This window comes from Pollicipes pollicipes, unplaced genomic scaffold (genome assembly GCF_011947565.3).
Source record: "Pollicipes pollicipes isolate AB1234 unplaced genomic scaffold, Ppol_2.1 Scaffold_3087;HRSCAF=3621_pilon_pilon_pilon, whole genome shotgun sequence".
Lineage (NCBI taxonomy): Eukaryota > Metazoa > Arthropoda > Thecostraca > Pollicipedomorpha > Pollicipedidae > Pollicipes > Pollicipes pollicipes.
In genome coordinates this window covers 37,871,543-37,895,897 of record NW_023596225.1, presented here as the reverse complement: position 1 = coordinate 37,895,897, position 24,355 = coordinate 37,871,543, and the positions used below count along the sequence as shown (strand labels likewise).

At 54.3% G+C, this 24,355-nt stretch overlaps 2 protein-coding genes across 2 annotated transcripts in view; one reads left to right on the top strand and one right to left on the bottom strand.

Annotated features, from left to right (window-relative positions):
• LOC119090497 (NACHT and WD repeat domain-containing protein 2) overlaps positions 1-17,777 on the top strand; it is a 34,749-nt gene extending 16,972 nt beyond the window's left edge. The window contains exons 8-30 of the mRNA XM_037213315.1: positions 396-527; positions 855-1,025; positions 1,384-1,551; positions 1,849-1,991; positions 2,485-2,621; positions 3,831-3,928; positions 5,135-5,227; positions 5,801-5,944; positions 6,239-6,376; positions 7,282-7,404; positions 9,364-9,487; positions 10,019-10,209; positions 10,625-10,752; positions 11,751-11,877; positions 12,827-13,009; positions 13,603-13,736; positions 14,115-14,265; positions 14,508-14,702; positions 15,154-15,369; positions 16,008-16,182; positions 16,551-16,656; positions 17,052-17,288; positions 17,493-17,777. Of these exons, the coding sequence (XP_037069210.1) occupies positions 396-527; positions 855-1,025; positions 1,384-1,551; positions 1,849-1,991; positions 2,485-2,621; positions 3,831-3,928; positions 5,135-5,227; positions 5,801-5,944; positions 6,239-6,376; positions 7,282-7,404; positions 9,364-9,487; positions 10,019-10,209; positions 10,625-10,752; positions 11,751-11,877; positions 12,827-13,009; positions 13,603-13,736; positions 14,115-14,265; positions 14,508-14,702; positions 15,154-15,369; positions 16,008-16,182; positions 16,551-16,656; positions 17,052-17,288; positions 17,493-17,532 (3,354 nt within the window). The 3' untranslated portion in view covers positions 17,533-17,777. The remainder of the gene's footprint in view (positions 1-395; positions 528-854; positions 1,026-1,383; positions 1,552-1,848; positions 1,992-2,484; positions 2,622-3,830; positions 3,929-5,134; positions 5,228-5,800; positions 5,945-6,238; positions 6,377-7,281; positions 7,405-9,363; positions 9,488-10,018; positions 10,210-10,624; positions 10,753-11,750; positions 11,878-12,826; positions 13,010-13,602; positions 13,737-14,114; positions 14,266-14,507; positions 14,703-15,153; positions 15,370-16,007; positions 16,183-16,550; positions 16,657-17,051; positions 17,289-17,492) is intronic.
• Positions 17,778-18,079: 302 nt separating this feature from the next.
• The window catches only part of LOC119090106 (CCR4-NOT transcription complex subunit 1), a 36,372-nt gene continuing 30,096 nt past the window's right edge, over positions 18,080-24,355 (bottom strand). Inside the window, exons 34-40 of the mRNA XM_037212900.1 lie at positions 23,286-23,432; positions 22,478-22,612; positions 21,758-21,961; positions 21,299-21,454; positions 20,637-20,886; positions 20,100-20,232; positions 18,080-18,763 (exon numbers count right to left, since the gene is read on the bottom strand). Of these exons, the coding sequence (XP_037068795.1) occupies positions 18,532-18,763; positions 20,100-20,232; positions 20,637-20,886; positions 21,299-21,454; positions 21,758-21,961; positions 22,478-22,612; positions 23,286-23,432 (1,257 nt within the window). The 3' untranslated portion in view covers positions 18,080-18,531. The remainder of the gene's footprint in view (positions 18,764-20,099; positions 20,233-20,636; positions 20,887-21,298; positions 21,455-21,757; positions 21,962-22,477; positions 22,613-23,285; positions 23,433-24,355) is intronic.

Sequence of the window (24,355 nt, the reverse complement as noted above, 5' to 3'; positions counted from 1 at the left end):
AGCGGAAAGATAAACGGCACGCGCATGCGCTGAAAAATACATACATACGTACACGCGGCAAATACACACGCATACACAAACAGCACGTGCCGTAAATACCTTATAGTATAGAGAAAACATTGCAGCTGAATATTTTATTTATGATATAAAGAAACGGTCCTGTCCAGACCGGTCACGTGGTCCCTCGGCTTGGCGGCTGCAGGGGCATTAGGAACACTTTCTGGAGTTTGATAGTGGAACTGGGCATATTTATATTATATATTTATATTATATATATTACAGCATATTTTTCCTCTGAGGAAATCCCAAAAGCTGTCGCTCTGTACGTCGTTACCTACATCCGCCGCTCCCTTCGTTCGAAAATGCCCACCCGAGCTATTCCGTGGCATTGACAGGAAATGACTGCGGAAAAGCGAGCTGACGCCATCAAAGAGTGGCGTCGGATAGTCAAGGAAATGATGAACACCATGAGAAAGGCCTTCAACCAAGAACAAAAGGAAAAATATCTCACCTCTGTTATGGAACAGGTAAGCAATAGTTTATGTGTACAACGGCAATCATGTGCCCTAGGATGAATTTTTGCGGTGAAACATGGCACTGACATCCCTGGTAGCAATTTGACACATGGGATGTGCTCACCGCGCACGTGTTAATGTGACATATGTGTACCTCAAATTGTAGATCGTTGCTGTGATGTGTTTCAAATCGTTGACCTGGCTTTCTACTCACAAATTTATCGTTGAACTTTCCATTTTTTGGATGTGTAAGCAATAATTGCAGGCATAGGTCTTTTCAATTACGCGTACGCTTGTACCATGCGACAGACACTGCTGACGCTGCTGCTCACGTTGCAGGAGATCAAGCAGGCGGTGTTCCTGAACCAGCAGTCGGCCAAGCGGTGTCTCTGGCTGTGTAGGAGGTTCACGCACTTCCCGTCGCACAACGTGCCCGAGGATGCCAAGTCATACACCTCCACTGAGCCCGAGTCCAAGAAACGGCTCGACATTCTCAAGTCCGAGCTCAAGGTGCGCGATAATGCCGTGGCAGCTTGGTGGTAGCTGCTGTTCTGAGACAGCGCCGCTACACTGTTTCATTCGCTGTCTAATAGAACAATCATACTTTCTTATTTTAGGCCTTCAGTTCAACGCGAGCTCAGCTAGTTTGAGCAAAAGTGGATAAATCAGCCAGATCTGACTGTTCATCTTTTCGGGGCATTGGATACTGACATTGCAGCCGTTTCCCACAAACTGATGATCATTACCAACTGTAGTTGTCACCATTCAGCCACCATTATGAAGCTTATCTCTTGACACTCGGCTGTTGTCGAGGCCCTTGTCTCTGCGTCCGCCTGTGTGTGAGTGCCTGAACAATGCGTCTCGCCAGGAACGGCTGGACGAGACGCGGATGCTCAAGTTTATGGTCAAGTGGCACACGGGAGGCATGGATGTCAAGCACAGCGAGCACAAGCAGTTCGTGGAGGACTTGTGCGCCCAGTTCTCCCCACTCATCATCTCCGTTATTGATAACGTGCTCTCCGAGGACGAGTCGAAGGTAAAGTTGTTTTCAGACGTCATTAGAAGGCTTGGCACTAAATCTAGGCGTGGATTCAGGGTTAACTTCAGGGGCACTGCGTCACGATTAGCAAGAGAAGGGATAAGCATCGGAGCGTGCCGTTGATATACAATGTGGATCGTCTGAGGAAAACAACGCTTCTCGTTTCATTGTTCCGAAACCACGGCATTAGGCGATCGATGCCCCATTTAGCACCGCAGCCTCCCATTGTTTCGATTACTGACGTCCACATGGCACGCCATTGGCATTCATGAATCGTTTCACGGTCTGTTACAGCTTTCGCACATCCAGGAGGAGCTGAAGACGTACCTCGGCGTGGAAAAACGTCTCTTCCACGAGCTGATGCAGCAGTCTCTGGCCTGCCGGAACCGCTTCAACAGGTTCCACGGCAGGCCAGAGATGCTGGTGAAAATCCGAAGGTATCGCCGGCTGTTTTTCGATATTTTAAGGTTTTACCACGAACCTGGGACGTTTTGTCCTTTCCGGAAACACATTTTACTCTTGGCGATATGCACTGAGTGTCTGTTAAGGAGGACTCCGCAGGTCTCGTTGTGCTCGGAAAGTTTATGAGTTTCAACTAAGGTGTGATATTCGCTGTGCAGAAATGGCCATTAATTGCATCTTATGTAGCTTCGTTGCACGCAACCCAACGTACAAGAGCGTATAAAAATCGCATCAGTTGAAAAACATGCCAGGGTGCTGCCAACATGAGTTAAAAGACACCGAGTCTTCTTAATTTAAAATTGCGATCCCACGTTAGATGTATGAGTATATGAATCCGTATTCATGCAAAACAAACGCAAGTCTAGCATACTAGTTGAACCGCATGCATAGCATAGGTCTCATTCATGGCACCCTCATGCTGACGGGACCTGCCACTTACGCCTGGCCGACGGTGCGCTCCGATGCCAGGTACCTGAATAACGACTCGTGCGTGCCGCTGATCCTGCACGGGCGCGCCGGCTGCGGCAAGTCGTCACTGATCGCCAAAGTGGCCGAGCAGTGTGGTAACTGGCTCAACAACCCGCAACTGAGCGTCCGCTTCATCGGTCAGTGGCGACTGCCGGCGGCCGCTCACGGAGCTGCGGGTGTCCGGCCGCTGCTCTGCTATCCCGTGTTGAGTCGCTCTCGGAGCTGAGAGGCGGGGGGGGGGGGGGGTGACCACGGTCTTCGGCTGTTTATGGAGCCGGGGGTGTTCGGCCGCGGTGTTGGACTGCTCACGGAGCCGGGGGTGTTCGGCCGCTTTTGGAGCCTTGATGTTCAGTCGCGTTGTTTGGCCGCTCCCGGAGCCGGCAGGTGTTCTGCTCCCGGAACTGGGGGCGTTCACCCACTCGTTCCCGGAACTGGGGGTGCTTGGTCCCGGGGTTTGGCCGCTCCCGAAGCCGGCAGGTGTTCGGTCGCGCTCTCTGTGACCGTGACGAAACGCATACCATGAATACCACATGCAAGCAAACGCAAACACGCTTCAAAGATGCCCGGGCGAAATGCCCTGAGAGCTTTCTGAGATCGGATTAACTTATAAATGTCCTGAGAGCATTCTGAGGTCGGATTAACTTATAAATGTCCTGAGGGCATTCTGAGATCGTAGTAACTTGTAAATGTCCTGAGGGCATTCTGAGGTCGGATTAACTTATAAATGTCCTGAGGGCATTCTGAGATCGTAGTAACTTGCAAATGTCCTGAGGGCATTCTGAGGTCGGATTAACTTATAAATGTCCTGAGGGCATTCTGAGATCGTAGGAACTTGTAAATGTCCTGAGTGCTTTCTGAGATCGTAGTAACTTGCAAATGTCCTGAGAGCATTCTGAGATCGGATTAACTTATAAATGTCCCGAGAGCATTCTGAGATCGTAGTAACTTGCAAATGTCCTGAGATCATTCTGAGATCGTATCAACTTATAAATGTCCTGAGAGCATTCTGAGATCGTAGTAACTTGAAAATGTCCTGAGAGTATTCTGTGATCGTAGTACCTTGAAAAGGTTCTGAGAGTTTTTGTGATGGGACTAAGCTTGAATGGTCTGAGGGCTTGCTGAGATGGGATTAACTTGTGAATGTTCTAAGTGCTTGCTGAGATCGTAGTTACCTGTAAATACTCCATCACGTGATACTAATGACTGATATTTGGCACTGATGACGAAACGGGGTCGTTTTGACGCCTGACAGCTGTTGTCTAAGCGAAAAATCACGGTGTTCGAGATCGGATGTGGAGGTCGGTGCTGTGTGGACGGTGCTGAGCTTGGCTGTCTGTCCGCCGCAGGTCTGACCCCAGACAGCAGCACCACGGAGCTGGTGCTGCGCAGTATCGCAGAGCAGTGCTGCGTCCTTTATGGCGAGCACTCAGCCACCGTCAGCAAGGTATGCCCGTCAAATATCTAGGTCCGCAGAAATTAGGGACTTGAAAATGGCCTTTTGAAAGAGTAGTGAATAACTGAACATTAATAGCCCATCAAAGACTTGATAATAGCCCATGAGTGGGCCGGGAAACCCTTTTATTTCATATGTCACGGTGCTAGGGGATCAGGACAGGGTCAGATAGCTAAATCAGGTCAGGTAAATTCAGGAAAGGGTCAGAAAAGAAAGAATAAGCCAGGTTACATGCTGGCGAGCGCGGTCAGTGACGATCTTTGGATAGTGCTTTCTGGGATGTGTCACCTCCCACCAAAGTTGGTTTGCAGCTTTATGCCTGCAGCGCGTACTTTTCCGCTATCTCACATGGCTCATGCGTAAATGCAAAATGTTCTGAAAGCTTTACAACGTACAGCTCACTCTGTCTGGTATGTTTCACTGAAAATGACAATGCAAGCTAGCTTTTTTTTCTTTCTATTTCAGCGAGCTGTCTGTTATTTATATTCTACTTTGTTGCACTAATCGAGCAGAGCTCCCGCGATGTGCCGGGCTATGTTTCTATCGCTCTGAGCTGCGCGTCCACTTCCCGCTGCTTCGTCCGGGCGCCTGACCACGCGTTCATGAGCTAGACTGTGCCGCAATACTCCGATGTATGGCGGGTCGGGACGACCGGTGGCCGGAGCTGCGCTCGAGCAGGCTAAGGTCCCCAAACGGCCGCGGCCCTTTCTCACCTCCCGCCTCCCTCCAAGGGCGGATAAGAATGGACGTTGTATTTTCCCGATGACGATTTGAAAACATATCGCGGTTTAGCTGTCGGTATTTCAGCAAGGTTTGAAACGCGGTGAACTCAGTGTTCAACCCTCATCTTCCTTTTGATACTCACATGAGGAGCACCTACAGTTATTTCTCTGATTTAGCATGCATCTGTATGCAATCATCTACACGTATTCTACATCATCTGCACGTAAACGTGACTGACACATCCACCTGCCACCTTGATCAAGCAATATTTACGAAAGCCGGTTAAAAAAGTTAATTATTAAAAAAATTAAAAACTGAATTAAAAAATTAAATATTTACGAAAGTTGATTAAAAGTCGTGTCATTCTATCGAGTCCGTAGTGGCAGCAGGGATCCGTCGTTTCGGTGCGTTCTCATAATCCGGCCTGCTCCGTGATATGCCCTCCACCCGTCTAACGAGCCGTGCATGCTTTAGGGCATTGGTGACCTGAACACGTACCTGGCACGGGTACTCAGCAAAGCCAGCGCCGCCCGCCCGTTGGTGGTCATGATAGACGGACTGGACCAGGTCAGTGGCTCTCCCTGGGATGTCGCCCCGGCCAGTGACCTGTCTTGGCGTACCGACGGGCTAACCCTCCTAAAGTTTCCACTGGCCGTGCTGCCAAAAGAGTGATAAACATATGAACAGTGCCAAGTGGCAAGCACAGCTAAATCAGTATCTTCTCTTGATCTCAAACACGCAGTTGACCATGGTAATTTAACAGTGACAACTAATTCACGTTAGCATAGAGACATGCTGACACTTTTACTGTGTGGCTGCTTATCACAGCTGGAGGCTTTAGCCGTGATAGCGCTATTGACGCTGCTGCGTAGGCTCTGCGTTGACGATAAGCGAAGGATGTATGTGCTTGCGCTTTACGCTGTAGGTTAACATGCGACATTGCATCATCATCGATTTCGCATGTGATGTTACATCATTATTATATCATCGTTGGACAATTATCTGATATAATCGATGCATGCGAAATGACATTACGTTACCACTGACATTTTTCTTGGGCGGTGTTTTGTGGTGATTAAAAAAATGACTAGATGCTACCGTTTCTAAAATTAACTTTGCCGGCATGTGTGTCGTGTCCAGGTTCGCTCGTACAGCACCCGGAAAATGGATTGGGTGCCGAAGGAACTGCCGGAGCACACGAAACTCATACTGACCATGGCAGATGACTGCGAGGAGTTTGCCGACCTGGAGAAAAAGATTGACGACAAATCGTGCTTCCTTAAGGTAAACTCTCACCTGTTTGGTGTGGTCGGCACTGCGGACTGCTTATTGTTACAACGCGTTTTCCTGGGCACAGTTGTTGCCTATAGTCACATAAATGTCGTCAAAACTGCTGACTTAATCGATCGCTTTCAAAAGCGATGTGTACTTGTGCTCTGTTGTGAGCCATCGTAAGGGTTAAAATAGCACTGAATCCACGCTCCTTCTGATAGCTTCATCGGGGAAACCTTGACCATTCACATCAATGCATGCTCATTCACATGCTTATTTGTGTGCTCTATGTTCCCCACTGAGCAGGTGGGCCCTCTGACAACGGAGGAGGCCACAAACATCCTGGACAGCATACTGAAGGAGAACAACCGTAAGATCAACAAGGGCCAGCGAGAGGTCGTAAACCGCTACATCAACGAGTGCCCCCTGCCGCTCTACGTGGAGGTGAGACGTGCGCGGTGCACCCAGACTTCTCACTGCAGCGGATCATTGACATGTGCAGCGTCTCACGACAGCGGACCATCGGCATCCAGACTTCCCACCGTCGCGGACCATGGGCGTGTGGAGCTCGTACAATGGTTTCGCAGCACGCGCCGATACGCCGACGGACGCCGTGTCTACTTATGGTGCGCAGTCCGCGGGTGTGGTACTGTCATGACTACTGTTGGTGCGCAGTCCGCGGATGTGATGAGGCGTGCCTAACGTTGGTACATAGTCCGCTGGTGTACAAGCTGTGTTGTATGTTAAGATATCGTTGAGTAGTAACAGACTGGTGATGACCAAAGCGCATGCGTAACCCATGGCGTATGGCGACACCGTTGATCAGCTCATACGACCCAAAATCATCATGTAAGCTTAGTGTCGTGGCTCTACTCGCCACGAACTTCAGCATGTGTTCTTCGGGACGCGGCCGGGGCATATACTCCTCAGACTATCGCCATGGAGCCTAGTTTGGGCCAGGCTAAGAGACAGGCCCCGAATCTGGCGATGCTGATCCGCTCCCGCGCCGCTCTGCACGGAGACAACCCATCGGATGCTGAATGAAGGAAACACGCACGAGACACTGTACCGCCCCGGGAACAGGACGTCTCATTCCGCCCCTGATTTTGGCCCGCTTCCGACCATGTCTCGCGTGTCAGTTCCTGGCCGCTGACTTCACTGCTGGCTGACTGACCTGGTCGCTGACCTGGCCGACTGGTCTGGTCGACTGACCTGGCCGACTGACCTGGCCGACTGACCTGGTCGACTGACCTGGCCACTGACCTGGCCGACTGACCTGGTCGCTGGCCTGGCTGACTGACCTGGCCGCTGAACTGGCTGCTGACCTGCGGCCGGCGGTGCGCCCGCAGGCCGTCGGTCTGACCACATGCAACTGGACGGGCGGCGAGGAGCACCTGGCGCTACGCTCCACGCTGGTGGAGCAGATCCACGTCGTGCTGGACGAGCTGGAGAAGGAAGTCGGCGTCGTGCCCGTTAGTGCCGGGGGGAGGGAGGGGGGAGGGAGGGGGGAGGCTGTGTCGGTCGGTGTCACGACAGAGGTGGGCAGGGGCGCTGCGTCATTCCGTATACTGCTGCGACAGAGGTGATTCTACTTTACTTCTATCGTTCAAGCAGGTTAAAATGTTAAGGAGGCGGCAAAGTCCCTCCCCGAACTGCGCTCCCGCTCAGCGTTATGACAGAATGGAGATGGCCAATCACAGAATAAAACGTGAAATGTTTAAATAGCTAACAATCTCCCGCCCATCCATGTGCACCTCGCTATTTTTATATTCATGTTGCCTACTGTGTTTGCATGTATTATTACGTCTACCAATCATTTGTTCTGCGTGCTCCGTCCATTGTCGTTACAGTTGGTTCCATAGGTACCTTCTCATTTTTGGTCCAGTATCTAGGCACGGACGGGGTTTTCTGGCGTCTCCAATATAGCTGGTCAGGGTGGTAATTACCAATCCGGTCAGTGAACTCAGCCCGGCGTCGTACTCCTGGTACTTTCCGGGGCCCTTCGGATTAGTTTGTCCTCTCAGATAATGGGAGTTCATCTATTGATGGAATCCAACAGCTGCCAGTGCAGCAGTCTAAGCTTGGAAGAACTCTTTGGTCGTCTCCGCGCAATTGCGCAGTCCGTCGGCTGCTCGGATATTCGCCATTCAAAGTTTTCAAGCTTCGTTTCAAAAGGTTCCAGCAACTTTCCTCGGTGGTCTGACAGCAATCGATGGGTGGAAAATTATTCTCTCTTTCATGAGTAAAGATTAGCATTCCTTCATCACATCGAAATAATACGTCAATGGAATCATTGCTGCTCAATGAGATGTGCTACAGTGCTGCGGCTCTTACCGGTGGGCTTGCATTGCCAAAATCGCTGACAAGGTTTTTGCGCCAGTCAAGGGGTCGGGTGGGTCAAGGGACCTAACCTTTGTTCGCGGGTACATGATATGGGCACTATCTCAACCGGTCGCGGCACATTTCAACACGCGCCCGATCAGCTGGTTGAATGCTGCTCGCTCGGACGGAGGTCAGTTTAAATTTGCAGAGTATTGGCCTGTACATAAACCCAATATTTTAAAATCTGAGGCTCCAAGACCGTGACTTTTGGGTCAAATAAAGTCAAACAAGTTTAAACTCTAGATTGGTGTCCAAGGTGCCCCGTACCGTCTAATGCTACCACCGTGTACCTAGATACCTGTTCTAGGCAAAATGTCACTGGTGCTTATTGAAAGTCAGTGACCTTGTTTGACCTTCAGGAGGTCATGGTAAGCAAAATCATGCAGGACTGCTTTGAGTTGTGTACTCAAGTAAACGTCAAAGATTACGCCAGTCAGATGTTCCTAAAAACAAAACGTTCACCTTAGTCATTTTAGGTCAGTGACTTATTCAGACCTCTAAGGCGTCCATAGAAGATGTGTGATGCGGTTCCTATCATCAACAACTTCAAAATGAGCACCAGAAACTGCCTGACACAGTAGGCTCAAGAGAAAAAACCAAGCTGGTTTTGACCTTTCTCTGACCTTCATATGTGACCCTAGGTCAATGCAATTTGCTTATTCAATTGTTCTGTCGCGTAAGAAACTATCTCAGAGATGTATGGTCTTGTCTAACACCCCGTTGTTGCGTCGGATTGAATGATTCCCTTGAAATTGTCTTCCTTGAATCCATTGCCTGACTTTCACTTGTAGTGCAGCGACCTTATGAGGTATATTTTAATTTTGACACCAAAATATTTGCAATTTGATTGCCTGCAGCTATGAGAAATTTGGCGCGGGCACGTCGCCCCGCTCGGAGATCATTCCGGAAGAACTTCAGAGGGGAGGGAGGCCAAATTCCCCCCCCCCCCCCCTCCTCACCCAAGTCCGTGTTAACAGAACCCAAATATGACCGGGCGCCACACGCTCAAAGTTGTGGTTCACCTTGCAAATGACTCGATCTATCGGCAGGTGTCGCGCATCCTGGGCTATTTGACCGCGGCCCGTCAGGGTCTCAGCGACTCGGAGATCATGGACCTGCTCTCTTGCGATGAGGAGGTTCTCAACGAGATATTTGTATACAACACACCCCCAGGTTAGATGGATGTAGAAGATTTCTGCGCTATATGGTACATGATTGAAGTCAAAACTGATAAAGGATATATCTCGATAGCAGGGGCAGTGAAAAAGTCATTACGTTTTGTACTCAGCGTCTGTAATTCAGTTTGTGATTGTATTTTATTGAATCGCCAAACAACACGACTGTCTCATGTGTATGGTTCTAACAAGACGGAGGCCGAGGCCTTTATCGATTAACATTGATTGTTCAGTCTGCCTTTGGCCATCAGTGGCACCTGCTATGGCGCATGGTACAATTTAACCTCAGGTCATAAGGACTTCAAACCTCAGGTCAGAAACACCAGCAAACAAAATTTACTTTCCTTTTGCTATGCAAGGGAAGCCCATTCGCAAAAACAGCAGTTGTGTCGCTGGATTTGTCTTAATATTCTTCTGGCGGAGAGGTTGTGTGGCAAAGCTGTTGGAGAACCCCAGAGCTTGTGACCGTTGATCAGCTCAGCCGCTGAGTCGAACGGTCTCGGCTGAGTTCTGCCGCGTCGTGTTTCAGTTCGCCGCTGCCCGTCCATCCTGTGGACACAGATCTCGTCCCGGCTGTCGCCGTTCCTCATGAAGACCATCGTCTCCGGCCTCTGCCTCACCACCTGGAAGGACAACACCTTCTCCAAGGTGGCCCGAGAGCGCTACTTCAAGCAGGAGCAACAGTTTACGCCCTGCATGGCGCTCTACGACTACTTTACGGTATGACACGACTTAACTCAAACTTCACCAGCTTGTCCTACGAACGAAAGTCAATGTGCTGGACACGGAATTTTCGGACCTCAAAGCGCTCTGACAGCGAGCAGTAACAGTAACAGAAGCACTTGTAATGACCGTCTTTTCATTTATGACATGCCTTTACAAGCCTAAAAATTATTTCTGCCATCCACGATATTTTTTCGAACCAGTCATGAAAGTCATGAAGCTGTCGTGAATCGCATTTAAGTTCTTCTAATATTTTCTGTTAGACGATTTTTTTAGACGACAAATGGGGACGATCGTGCATATAGCGAGAACAGTGGTCAAACGAGCCGAGTCAGTTGCATCAGTAAAACCTCGTCACAAGAAGACGTTTAACGGAGCCGAACCCGATAACACCGGTCGCGCCGCCGCGCAGGGAAAGTGGGCGAACGGGAAGCGGAAGCCGGTGCTGCTGCCGGACGGCGAGCAGGCGCTGGACGCCGACAACAAGCCGCTCGAGCTGGAGCGCTTCATCATGGACCAGCCCATCCGCTACAGGAGCAGGTGCGCGCGCTTCCTCCCGCGCGGCGGGTGCATGGCGGGTGCCGGCGGCGCCCCGACTCACGGCGTTCGCTGCTCAGGAATTCGGTGCTCCGTGTTTGCTGTGGACTAACGACGGCGTGACGATATCCGACACGCTAATTTGCGGACGTGCGGACGTTCCGACATGTCGACATGCCGACATGCCGACATGTCGATATGCCGACTTGCCGACATACCTATATGCCGACATGCCGATGTGCCGACATGCCGATATGCCGACTGACGATATGACGACTGGCGGCATGCCGACTGTGATCGGCTCACCGATCTTTGGAACTCTGGTTAACCTGGAATATTAAAGCAGTATCAAAGGGCGATTTCATAATGCAAACCATAAACTCAACATGATCTGATTGCGTTGATTTAATGATTTTAAATGAAAGTTCAAGTTTCAAGTTAGCTAACGTAGTTTTTGCTATTTCAATGTTATGCTACTGCCACAGCATAGGACCGGCTATGTTTTGTTATTAGCATAGCATGCCATGCTGAGGATGTTAATCTTGTCTTTTTCTTTGTCAAGTCTCGCTAACCTTGTCTTTTTCTTTGTTCGACTAAGTCTCGTTAACCTTGTCTTGTTCTTTGCTAACCTTGTTTTGTTCTTGCTCTAAGTCTTGTTCTTTGTAGGATCACCCGAAGAATGGAGAGATAGATGTATTAATATTTCGACCACATGCCTTTATCGAATGAATCATATTTCAACATATTTCATTCCGATGAAGACGTGTACCCGAAACATAATGCATCCTTGTTTCCATTCTCCTGGCTATTATAACATGAATAAGTCTGCTAATGCTGGCCTATCTATATACATGACGCTCCCCGCAAAAACACTTCACAACTTCATCACGTTCTGGTTAACCACATCACCAACGTGGCAATGAACAATCCTGTGTCACGACTTCCTGCACCCTTCAGCGAATTCAAACATGACGTGACACCATTTTGTTTTGCATTCTTAGGTATAACCGGCGGCGACTGGACGAGCTACCGTACCAGGTGTTCCAGCTGACGGGAAACATTCTAGACGACTTTGTCCTGAACAACGAGTGGGTCTACGACAAGCTGTGCGGGTCAACCGCCTACCAGGTACGCCAGCGCTGTGGTTTGTCGCTGCGCGTGTCACGGAGCTGGTTCACTTCAGTGTGACGTGATGGTCGCACAGTTGTAGCGAACTGTGCGATGAAATAAGTTCCGTCACGAGCCGTGTCCTAGCCTTTATCAGCATTAAGCAGCTGTCTCGTGTGCAGATCATGCCCAAACTCACGTTCATGTAGAGGCAAGGCGCGCGTGCGCGAGGCGCACGCGCGCGCGCACACACACACACACACACACAACACACACACACACACACACACACACACCACACACATGCGCTGTTACACCAATAAGCGATCCCTAACAGTGGCAGTGAAGTTATACTTTGGACCAATTTTTAGCTCGCATACTTCCGTCGTGTTCATTATTGCTGTTAAACCAGTTGTGCATTGGGCCACTGACATCGACCCCACTCTTGCCCACATGACGGTATGGACCGTCGGCTCGGGCCGCCCCGCGGCAGCGGCTGGGCCAGCGGGCCCCGAGCCCGTAGCCGTAACCACACAGGTCCACGGTCACCGCTCTGCTCAGGCCGCCCCGGGCAGCGGGGCCAGCGTTAGCCGAGCGTAACACACAGGTCCACAGTCACCGCTCTGCTCATGCTGTCCCGGGCAGCGGGACCAGCGGTGACCGAAGGTAACACACAGGTCCACAGTCACCCGGTCACCACCACGCCCTCGAGCAGTACACGGCACATTCGAACAGCGTCGTCCGGCGATGCACTCACAGCCAGCGCCCGTTTGGCGCGGCTGGCCGAGGTGATCCATAGTCGCCGCGAGTTACCACACCACACCACACATGATCATCCTCATCGCGTTAAATAGTGTCAACGCTGCTGCCCACCCCAACAAAAGCAGCGCGCCTCCGGTCCGGCCGTCAGCTAGCGTGCCTAGCCCGTGTTGGCCCGGCACGTGAGCCCGCTCCCGGCGGCGGCCGACAGGTGCTGGAGGACGTCAGCCTGGCCATGAGCAAGGACCCGGACAACAAGGAGCTGCAGCTGTTCCGCGAGCTGTTGGAGCTGAGCAGCTACGCGCTCGGCTGTGACGGCCGCCAGTTCTACACGCAGTTCTACGGCCGGCTGATGCAGTTCATGAAGGAGGAGGAGAACCAGAAACAGTACCCGGTGCGTGCCCCACCGCGCTGGGCGGCCTGTCGCCGCTGGCCACTGACCCAGTCACTCTTATCACGTACACTGGCTGTGGTTTTAAATGGTAGTCCTGCATTTCGAACAGTTGAGACCGTCTTCTTTAAGTCGTCGTTCTTACACAAGCTGGCCGAGGACTAGGGTTGTCCTCGAGCATGTGCGACTGAGCCCCCGGTGTCGTCTCGCTCGCGTCCGCACCGTCGCTGCAGCCAGAACGGAGTGGGGCAGGGGGGCGCACTGGATGCTTTGGCGCTCCGTTACGCGAGCCTGCTGCCCCCCGACCACGAGTGGATTATACGCCGAGGTCTGTACACAGCGCCTGCGGCGAGGTACTTCAGTATGGAGCATGTGGTTTGCTCGGCTGCAGCTCTGCGTGCTGGTCGTGAAAAGCCCAGTAGCTGAGGTATGAACGACTCCGTTTTGTCACGGTACTCGCACCATAATTATGACCGGCATTAGTTACGCATCTTTGGTGGCAGATACGTAACGTTGCAAGCTAATTTTATTAGCAAGCAAATGAAAGAATGTTTTCACCATGGCTTATTTAACAATGGCCCGTTTTCTCTCTGCAGCTGATGAAGGCGATCCACGACAAAGCCTTCAGTGCGCCTGAACCGTCGTTGATACCGCTAGGGTTCATTCTGCAAGAGCCGGGACAGGCTGAGCCGCCGGTTAACGACAATGTCTACTTTAATCAACTGTACAGGTCAGTTGGAAAACAGTTTGATCTCGGCTTGAGTGCTATCCTACATCCGTTCTGCTCTTTCGGGGCGTGGCAAGTGCCTTGTTGCTTGTACTCGAATAGAAAAATATTCAACTGGACCGTAAGGTGTTCCGTTAAGGCTCTCACTACTGGGTTCTGTCGAAGCCCCGGGTCTACGCTTTCAAAAATAAGCAACTTTATGCTTGTGGCCAATGAGGCATATCACAATTTCCTCTTGGACTTTGTGCAAACGCTGCTTTAAACCACACAATCGGCACCGACGCCCGGGGGTCATTGTCCCCAACCCCTCTCGTCTCCCCTACCCCCCCCCCCCCCTCCTTCGCCAACGCGCATGACCAGTCGTATCTTATGTGATCGCAGGGCTAAACAGAATCCGCACCACGTGATCACGGTGTCGCACACGCGCGGGGAGATCGCCGTGTGGAACATCTACACCATGCAGGCGGTGCGCACGCTCAAGGGCATCCACCAGCCGCAGAGTCTCAAAATGATCGACGAGTACCGGTGCCTGGTACGGATACTGCGTGCTGTCTGTCGGTGGTGTTGACGTCGCGTTCGAGCCTGTCGGCGATATGAATGAGGCGCCCGCAGCTTAAATGCATAAATAACCAGCGACCAGTTTGGACCGATGTCATGTTGAAAGGAGTACTTTCGAGCCTTTGAAATATAATTCAAAACATTTGTAGGTGCCGTGTGCGTATGCCATTGTTGTCATGTGCGACCACTGACACCACGTCCGTATTTATTCGTCAGGTACTCTCGGGCCGTGAGCTGAAGATTTACAACTTCGACGAGGGTCTGTTCGTGATGAAGCTGAAGCAGATCATGAACCAGAAGATGCCGTACTACGGCCTGCACAACCAGGATCATGTCGTAGCGCTCTCAAGAGACAGGATGTACGTCAACATGATGAACTTGCAGAACGGCGACTGTGTGGCTACATTCAAGGTGAGAGAACTGACGAGTCGACACCAATGTCGACTTGCGTCGTGTGAGAAAGTTGCGACACTCTTTCACCTCTCGTAAGGCGATATTCCCGTTCCACGGGTACCTCCTGTCATGATGTTTCAAAATCCCCCGGAGCACCGTCTGCAATCCACCACCAATTACCGTGCCGGGATTTATGTTCGCATTGAATGGCAGCGATTCATCTCGTAACGAACTAGTGAAGTCGGTATAAGCCTCTCGCACTTCGGTGTAAAGTCGTTAGCTTAGGTCGCGTGATACTCCATAATTGAGACCACATTCAGGCACGGCTCTCCGCTGACTGACCTTCCCCCTACCCAACCTGCTGTAGCCTATTTCGATGAGCGCGTCTGACCTGAGCCGCTGTCTTTGTCACCGTAAGCCGGCGAGCGGTGCGGCCTGCCGCTGACGACAGTCCTTCCGTCGCCGTCAGGTGGGCGAGGACCGCTTCCTGAACTCGCTGATCGTCTCGGAGGACGGCCGCATCTGCGTGTGTGGCGACGAGACCCAGAAGCCGTTCCCGCTGCTGGTCTGGGACCTGCAGAGCCGCAAGCTCATGTACGACCTGCGCATTCCGCACCACGAGTTCGTCACGCGGCTGGCGGCCATCACCTCCGAGGGACACTACGTCTGCTGCGGCTGCCGCGAGGTGCGATCATCGCAGCACTTCCTCAACCGGAGCGGTGCTTAGGTCGAATGCTTACAAATCGGCCCCCGCGGCCTCCCGGTTAGACGCTCACGACAAGGTGCCGGGTGTGGTCATCCGTATCCATGATATACAAGGGCTACGTGGTTACATACTCATGACATAAATCATCAAGGCTCTCTCTAAAAGGCGAAATGAGCAAATTTCCCAGGCTTTCAGGAACATCTGAAGTTTCCACGAAGCGAACTTAAATTGCTGATGACGGGTACTGATAGTCTAGTGATGAAGCCGCACGTCTGGGAAACCATAGGTGTGGAGTTCGATATCACGCGGCGCCCGCCCTTCTTGCGAGGGTGGAAGGTAGACAACGTCATGTGGCCCCAGTAGCGGAGCGCGCCGTGAAGCCCCAATGACACCCACGCGCACTCGCGCACACGTACACGTGCGCAGGCTGCTGATGGCATTCCAGCACCAGTGCGTCAGAAAACTGGCATGCATGCCAGTTTATTTATCTTTCAAATATCTTGCAGTTATCTTTTAGATAGCACGCCTTCTTTCGGCAAGGTTCACTGCCTATTCTGCGCCCCATCCGCGGCAGCGCCGCCCAAACATGGCCGCCACTTAGTTCGCGCTCTCTGCAGGTGGATGAGCCATCTTCGCCGACGTTCGTGGTCGTGTACGACCTACAGAGCGGTACCCTGTTTAAGAAGTGCAAGCTTGGTGTCAACGTCGTCTCCATGGCTATCTCGTCACAGAGCAGCTGTATCGTTGTCGGCCTGGAGGACTGCATGGTCGTGGTCATAGATCTAATATCAGGTCAGGAAAGATCTCGTCACAGAGCAGCTGTATCATTGTCGGCCTGGAGGACTGCATGATCGTGGTCATAGATCTAATATCAGGTCACGAAAGTTATCCCTCTCCCGACAACGTGATTTGCCCCGGTCAAATGACGCATGATATTCGAATCCACGTCTCCTCCGCAAGGTGTAAACGAAAAAAGCAGTGAGTGACAAACATTTTTTAAGTTGAAGACGACCATAGGTCAGCCTAGTCTCACAGGTAGTAGATTGCGGCGAAAGCACCCCATCCCTTTGTCGCCGTATTAGCAGGGGAAAGGCGGCTGCATGGGACCATCAGTGTCGGCGCCCGTGTGTTGTATGACGTTGCGTCACCGTTCCGGCCAGGCAACACGCGGTGGAATCTGAAGGGCCACACGGCACCACCGGACGCCATCCGCTTCGACAACCGCGGCCACAAGTTCCTCACCTTCGACTCGGAGGGACGGGACAGGTGAGACTCGAAGCCCGCCATCGCACTCTGCTTTTTGATTCGTTGAGGGTCAATGAGACAAGTCAAAGTCTGTACATTCGAGTAGATCATTTAATCGCTTCAGACCCGCTCTCATTTTTAAGCTGAACCTTAGCTTTAAAGAGAACGGAGCATTTAGATAAGGCAGTAGTAATAATCTTACTCCTCGGAAAAACCAGGAGAATGGAGATCTGTAATATGAATATAAATATATAATAATAAAATATATATAAGAATATATATATATATATATATATATATATATATATATACATATATATCATAAATATACAGATTGGTCGATCTGTGCGACCGCCCAGAGCGGCAGCACCCACCCCAGCCAACGGCGCTGACCCGCCGCCTCTGGCGGTCGCCAGGTCTGTGCGGGTCTGGGAGTTGATGACGGGCAACTCGCTGGGCGTGTTCACGCCCGACCAGACCATCACCGCCTGCGACCTGTCCGGCGACGGCCGGGCCGTCATCTTCGCGCTGAAGGGACGCAGCCACATCGTCACGCTGGCGCTCTGCCACGGCCAGGGCCTCGAGCTGCCGCAAGTCAAGCAGTACGGTAGCGAGCAGAACCAGGGGAAGACGTTCGATCTCTCTCAGGCCGGGTAAGCCGGCCGGAGTGCCACGACGAAGAAGGGCTGTGGAGCGCGTGCTCGTTTGCCTTGCTAGTCATGGTGTTAATCGTGGAACGTCAAGCACACTGTTATTTAATCAGAAGAGTGAGTCCGTCTTCTCTTCAGCAATGCTTGTTAATGAGTTTTGGGCTAGCGACGCGTGAGCGAATCTGGAGATCCCCGATCTGTCCTCAGAACTTGGACGAACAATGACAAGAGTCTGTGGGGCAACTGATGCCGCCCGCCAGACCAGACGGGCGCTGCTGGCGGGGGCCTGAGGGCGGGCCGCGGCCTCGGCCGCCTTCCGGCCCCCGGCGCCGCGCGGCAGGACCCTACCGCTCCCGCCGCGTCCGTCACCCCGGTATGCAACGCTGCGGTCCGGCAGCCCAGCTGACTCGCGCCCCGGAAACCCGCGGCCGACCTGGCCCCCGGCCGGCCACTGACCCCGCCCCTCCCGGCAATACTCAGTGATGCCTCCCGCCCCACCCCCGCCCCACCCGCCACCTCGCCCAGGACGGCGCATCGCTCCCGGCAGTGCCGCGGCCTCTTCCAGGGCAGCGAGCCGCGGCCGCGAGCACCGAGCCGCCCCACAGATCGCATGGAGCCCGTACCGTTTGTCACAGTGTCGGTGTCACAAGTTTTCTATGTCTTCAGGTGTGCGAGTGGCTGGTTGTGATGTTAAGAGAACTTCAATAAAAATCACAAAAGAAACGCACGGAGCTGTGCGGGCGGGTTTACGCTTTAGGCGATACGTTGAAATCCCAGGGACCACACGCTGCGGACTCAACTTGCTGCATTTATTTGCCAAGGGCACAAAACCAGAAGTACGATTGGTAACGTTCCAAACAAAAGAAAACGACAATCGATGAGGTCCGATGGCATCCTTCTGGTAGACGTCTCAAAAGCACGTAAAACTGAAATCTATTCGACATACAACCCTCACCCACACAAACAAAAGCCAGCCTCTCTTCGCTGCAGCTGCTCTGCGCGTCACAGCACGATGTAGCGGCCTGCCAGCGGCGGCACCACGCGCAGCGTCCCTGCCGGCCGGGCGACGCGGCTGCCGTCCGTCGTCCAGCCGGCCCTCGCGCTCACACCGGTGCGGCGGCCGCCGCCGGCCCACTCATCACTCGCCACGGCGCGGCCGAGCGCCCACGTCCCGGGCAAGCGGGCCAGGTCCTCACTAGGCAGGAGTCAGTCCGGGCCGGGTCAGATCGGGTCACACCTCCGGGTGTTACTCGGCGCCGCCCACCGTCTGCTGGCCGCCACCGCGCAGCGCCGTCACCTTCTGGCCCTGGGCGGCGCACGAGCGCGCCACGCTGTCGAACAGTTTCTCGATCTCGGGCGCGCAGTGCACGAACTCGTGGTTCCAGAAGTTGAATGTCGGGTTCTTGATGAGCTCGATGAAAGTGATGAGCAGGCCCCACGGGTGCGGCCGGTTGACGATCAGCCGCTCCAGCAGCACCCTACCGGGCCGGGCTGGGTCAGAGGTTGGCCATACGCGGCGGTACGTGGGGGAGGTGCCGCCTCATGCTGTCCGAGCGGCCGACCACCACGCGCACCGCCTGAGAGAGGCCGGTGCGAATATGACGGCGGCCAGCGACCGGCAGGACTTGGCACGCAGGACGACGGTCACAGATCGGTAGAGGGACGGGGTGTGTCAGCCGGCGGTCAGCTACAGCGGGGACGGGCGCCCCGAGGCCAGTCAAACTTGGCGGTGGGGTGACCTCAAAAGGCGGCCGAACAGGACACAGAGCGCCAGCCAGCGGCCCGTCACGTCAACACGAACAGGCAGCCAGGCCAACGACGTCCGACTGGCCCGTCGAGGTCTAGGCAAGCAGGACAGCGGCCAGTCGGAATTCACTGAAATGTGCCTGAAACTAAGGCGAGCAATGCAGCGACAGCCAACAACAGGCCAACACGTGGCACGAGACCTGGCCGAGGAAAAGAATAGGAGCCAATTTGACTTCCTCTTCATTTTCTCATCAACAACGGTCAGGCTGGTGTACCCAAGACACGCGAGCAGTTCTGTTATGCTGAAACGCCGGCATCAATAATAGAACCTCAAACTGCGGGGGATCAGGTAAGTGCTACGACTCTATTGCGCAAGCATGCCTCTCCACATTTGAGGAATTATGACCAATTACACAGCACTTGACCTGCGCGCAAATGGGTCCCTACAACCTTACCTCTCGGGCGCAAGTCTTCGCACTTTCAAGCGCAAAGAAAGGTGACGAACGCGTTCGTCACGCCGTTATCAAAAGGCTCCATAAGCTTATTCGTTTCAGGCATATTATTTCCAGAGGTCGGCATAGGGCAGTTTAAAATGAACCAATTTTTGGCAGGCTTCACTAAGTCATCACTGATACCATGACACTTGGCAATGGTACTTGTACCAGGCCCTCACTGTCATGGGTCTATTCTGTCACACAATGCACCGCTTACGCCGCTAAACGGTCCACAATTACCGAGCATAATTCAACAGGCTTTGACCATCGACTCATACAGCTCGGGCATACCCAGAGACTTTTATGCCATCATGACCAGCAATCCGCCTGCCGAGGCTAACAGACGTCTAACAGCGACTGGATGCCACCACTGCCTCGGCCGTCGGCGTCAGACCGATCGGCCGGCACCGTGCCCTCGCCTTGTGATCTGCCCCGCGCACCGGCACGGACAAGTGCCACCCTCACGCCACTCGCTGGTGTACTTTGTATGTGCCACATGCCGCATAACTCGCCTGGTGATATATCCTGGGTGGCACCCGTGTTAGTCTTGAGTTTGTAGTTCACCCAGACGTACCTGGTGATCTGCTCCTGGATGGCAGCCGTGTTGGCCTCAGCGAACAGGTAGAGCAGCAGGTTGAGGAAGTAGTTGGTGTGGCTGTTCGGGTAGCGCAGCTGGTTGGCGATGGCGTTCAGGAACAGGTACCGGCCTGCCCGACCGGCGGTCGCGTCATGCGGGGCCGCACAGAAAGGGCGAGCGCGGCTTGGGGCACCTCATCCACTTCACCTTACGCATTTCATCTACATTTCAGACATTTACCCGGTATATTCAAACCATTTGCGAGCATGTCTGTACTTATCAGTTCATGCCACACGTATCCAAAACAACCGGATTGTTCGTGGTCGCATCCGTCATACAGCTAAGGCACTAATCTCTCACCCAGGAGATTATACAATCGACCCAAATCGCCACATGGGTGAAAGGTACGAAGCACAAACCCACGCCGTGCAAGACTAGTACAAGCTCATAGAGTAATTCAGACGCACCGTCAGTCACCGCTGTTACCCCTACACCCCAACACATCATGAGGCCACTGAGTTCTGCGCCACTCACCCTCCGTGTCCAGATCAACAGCCAGGCTCTGGAAGATGTCCATGTGCGAACTGTGCGTGATGGTCTGCTTGCTCGGCTGCAGCCCCTTGCTCTGGATGGCGGTGATCGCCTGCGTTCCCACGTACAGCACCAGCGCGTTGATCAGCTGGATGTTGTAGCGGCAGCCGGGCTCGGCGGCCGTCTGCAGCGTGGAGCGCAGGTCCGTGACGAACGTCACCGGCGTACGCGTCTTCAGGTACGTGTCCAGCTCCTGCGCGAGGGTACGGCCGGGCGTCAGACGGCGCGGCGGCGGCTGCGGCGCGGGGGCGGTCGGCAGGTGGCAGCGGACAGGTGGCTGCTGCTCGACACACGCAGACCACGCCGCCGCAGCGGAGTCTGGTGACGCCGACGGTCGCCATTCGAGCAGAGACGGCACCTGCGGCAGACACGTGCCGGCGGCTGTGCCGGCAGCTGGAAAGAGCCGCCTCCGTAATCCGCCACGGCAAAACGACACGCCTGCCACTTTCCACCGGATGCTCCGCTACAAGACAGCGGAGTGCGTCAGACCAGTCCCGCGCGCGTACTCGGCCCCCACGACGGCCGTCACAGACGAACGTCGGCCCCGCATCCGCCGGTTCGCGGTGCACGCCCGGCAGGACGACGCCCGAGTGTCACGCGCTCACGTTTTTGAAGCTGGGCGGCTGGATGAGCGAGGCGAAGTTGGTCTGGATCATGGGCGCCTCGCGGATCTCGGGGATCATGTCCACCTGCAGCTTGCTGGTGAACGGATCCGGCGGCGGCATGTTCCGCGGGAACGCCGACAGCACCAGGTTGCGCATCTGCAGGGGAGTATCGGCCGCGTCACAGCGGGCCGGTGGACATCACTTGGAGACCTGAGCTAGTTCGCTGCATTTGCCGAGTTGTGTATCGAACTCAGCCGGACCGGGTTGAGCTGGCTCACGTAAATACATAAACTACTGCGAGACAGCTTCCGAGCCAACAGTGAACAACACTACAGCCACGGGAGGTCGCCAAACGCACGTCTGTTATCTCCTTCGATTCTCCACAAACGCATCGGAAGGCCGAGCGGATACGGCCCGCCGCATGCCGCCAGCCGGGACTGGCCGCCGAAGGCCGCCCACCTGGATACAGTTCGGCGGGATGACGTCGCAGAAGTTGTAATGGTAGTCGCAGAGGAACTCGGGGAAGTCGTGCAGCAGCACCAGCAGCACGCGCAGGCAGCCCTTGTACAGGATGGTGATGGGCTTGGCCAGCTCAGCGTTGCGCAGGAACGGCGAGAGGAAGTTGAAGAGGTCGATCAGCAGCTGCGCGTACGGCCCCCAGCCCTGTAGAGATCGCACGAGTCAGCACGCAAAACAGCGCCCGGCAGACGCCAGAACGCGACGCAGAAAACGCCGTTGAATGACTCAGTCCGTGTACCGTCACTCTAGCACAGGCCATGAAAATAAGAGCAACGCGTCAAAGCCGTCAGCATGAGCAAAGCCAATGCTTGGCGGTGGCTTGTGCCATGTCATGTCATTGGGGCTTTACGACGCCTTCAGCTGCTGAGGCTGTATGGCGTCGCCTGCCTCTAACCCCGGCAGGAAGGGCGGGCACCGCGGGGAATCGAACCCCGTACCTCTGGTTTCCCAAACGCGCATTGGTTAACGCAGATGCATTAACCACCGCACTACCGGCACCCCATTGGCGGTGGCTTCATTGCACTTTCTCCGTAAACGCCAACACGATGAGCGAGGTCGACAGTCAGCAGTTGTTGGACACGATCACCAGCATGCGCAGCTGCGCGTTGACGGCAGCGCGTCACCCCTGCTCCACCCGACCGGGGCATCCTCCAGACCCACCTTGTGCTGTGGCGTGACGGCCAGCATGCGGCCGATGAACACCCGGTGCGAGACGATGTCGAGCCAGGCGTACGCGAACCCGGGCGCCTTCTCCGGCCGCAGGATGTGCAGCACGTTGCAGAATGCCGTCAGCACCTGCGGCAGCGCGTCGAGTCAAGCGGCCTGCCGCTGCCCGCCGCCACAGGCCAACATGAACCGAAGGAAAGCGAACGCTCTGGTACGAGCAGCAAAGTATAGGACGGGCGCGTCAGCGCGCTTACTGGTTCGCAGATTAGGGACGTGCACCCAGTGACAACGCTGAAACAAGCCCGCATCAGCTACTGGAGCAAAAAGCCCGAGGGGACGTCGTTAGGGCAACACAATGGTCAGGATGACGTCACCGCAAATTGGGAGACCCGTCAAAAATATTGACAAAGGGTCTATCAAAAGCCGTCATCATGCGGCTGTAACAGCCGCAAACAAAGCCAGCGGGCGAGCCTCTGAAAACCGATGACTTCAAGCTTTTATACTTGGCAAAATTCAAAAGCATGCCGTTACTCAGATTTTGTGGCGCTGCTACTGACGCTAGATTCCTTATAGATTTTACTAAGCCCGCACGCTCTGGGCTATAATGCTTGAAGAGCACGTTACAGGGCCTGTGTATGACGCGCTGCAGATGGCGTTCTCCCCGCGGGTGTGACGCCAATGCATCACACGGCTGAGCTGCAGGTCTGACTGTGCATGATGCATCGGTCGGCCCGCAGGACGACCGTCGCCGTTAGCGCCGGTGTTCCGCGCACGCGGGCTCGCTACATACACCGGCATGCACCTGGAAGTTAATGGCTTCCAGGACCGTCTCCGGCGCGTTGAGCTCCAGCAGCAGCATGATGAAGATGCGGTGGTAGGGCAGCTGCTGGAACTCGGTCTTGCGCACCTCGTGGTCCTGCAGCAGCACCCCCGTCACGATGCCGAGCACCTGGCGACGGCGGCAGCGCCCGGGTGAAACGAGCGGACGCAGCGGCTCAGGCCAGCGGCTGCGGCGGCGCATCACAGGCCGCCCCCAGGCAGGTGGACACGGGCCCGCGCCGGCCGGTACGGCGGCGCCCCGCCGGCGGCGCACCGGGACACACCGAGGCACGGGCGCGGGGTGTACGACTGCCGCCGCCGCGGCGCTTCGCCGACGCAACGTGCTCGCACGCCGACGCCCGCACAGTCGCTGTGAGCTGAGGCGCCAGCGGTCGAACGGCCGCCTCAACGGGGGGCAACATTGGTGCGTATTTGACGATCAGCTCACACGCAGTGAATCAGCGCAAAACGGCGCACGCAGTGCAAACAATGTGAACAAAGGCGTCATACTGTGCCGCCCGGCCCAAACATTGTCAACACAGCCGAGCGAGAAGTCTCGCCCACCTATCCAGTGCATGTGTGCCATAAGGAGTAACACTGGAGTTGAGGGCTGAACAGGCCAGCAGTCCAATGGGGCTCACTCGGGTTATGGTCCGCTAATGGCAACCGTCACATCATCCCAGATCCCGGAGTAACCTGATTATGGTCCGCTAATGGCAACCGCCACATTATCCCCGATCCCAGAGTACCGTGGTTATGGCCCGCTTATGGTAACCGTCACATCATTCCCGATCGGCCGATTTCAACTATAGCAGAAGTGTCATTACCGTTCAGGTACACAGAGGACAAATACGCCGTTTCGTATTACCTTTACAAATTGCATGGGTAGAATGAAGACCTCCCATTAGTAGCAGTGCGTCTTGCTTTACGACACAGCCGACTCACATCCGTCATAGAAGGGTTCACCGGCCCAATACATCTGGTCTACAACCCCGGCCCGCCGCAGGCAGCGGCCCGACACCGGCCACCGCCCGCCCTCTCCGCCCTCTCTCC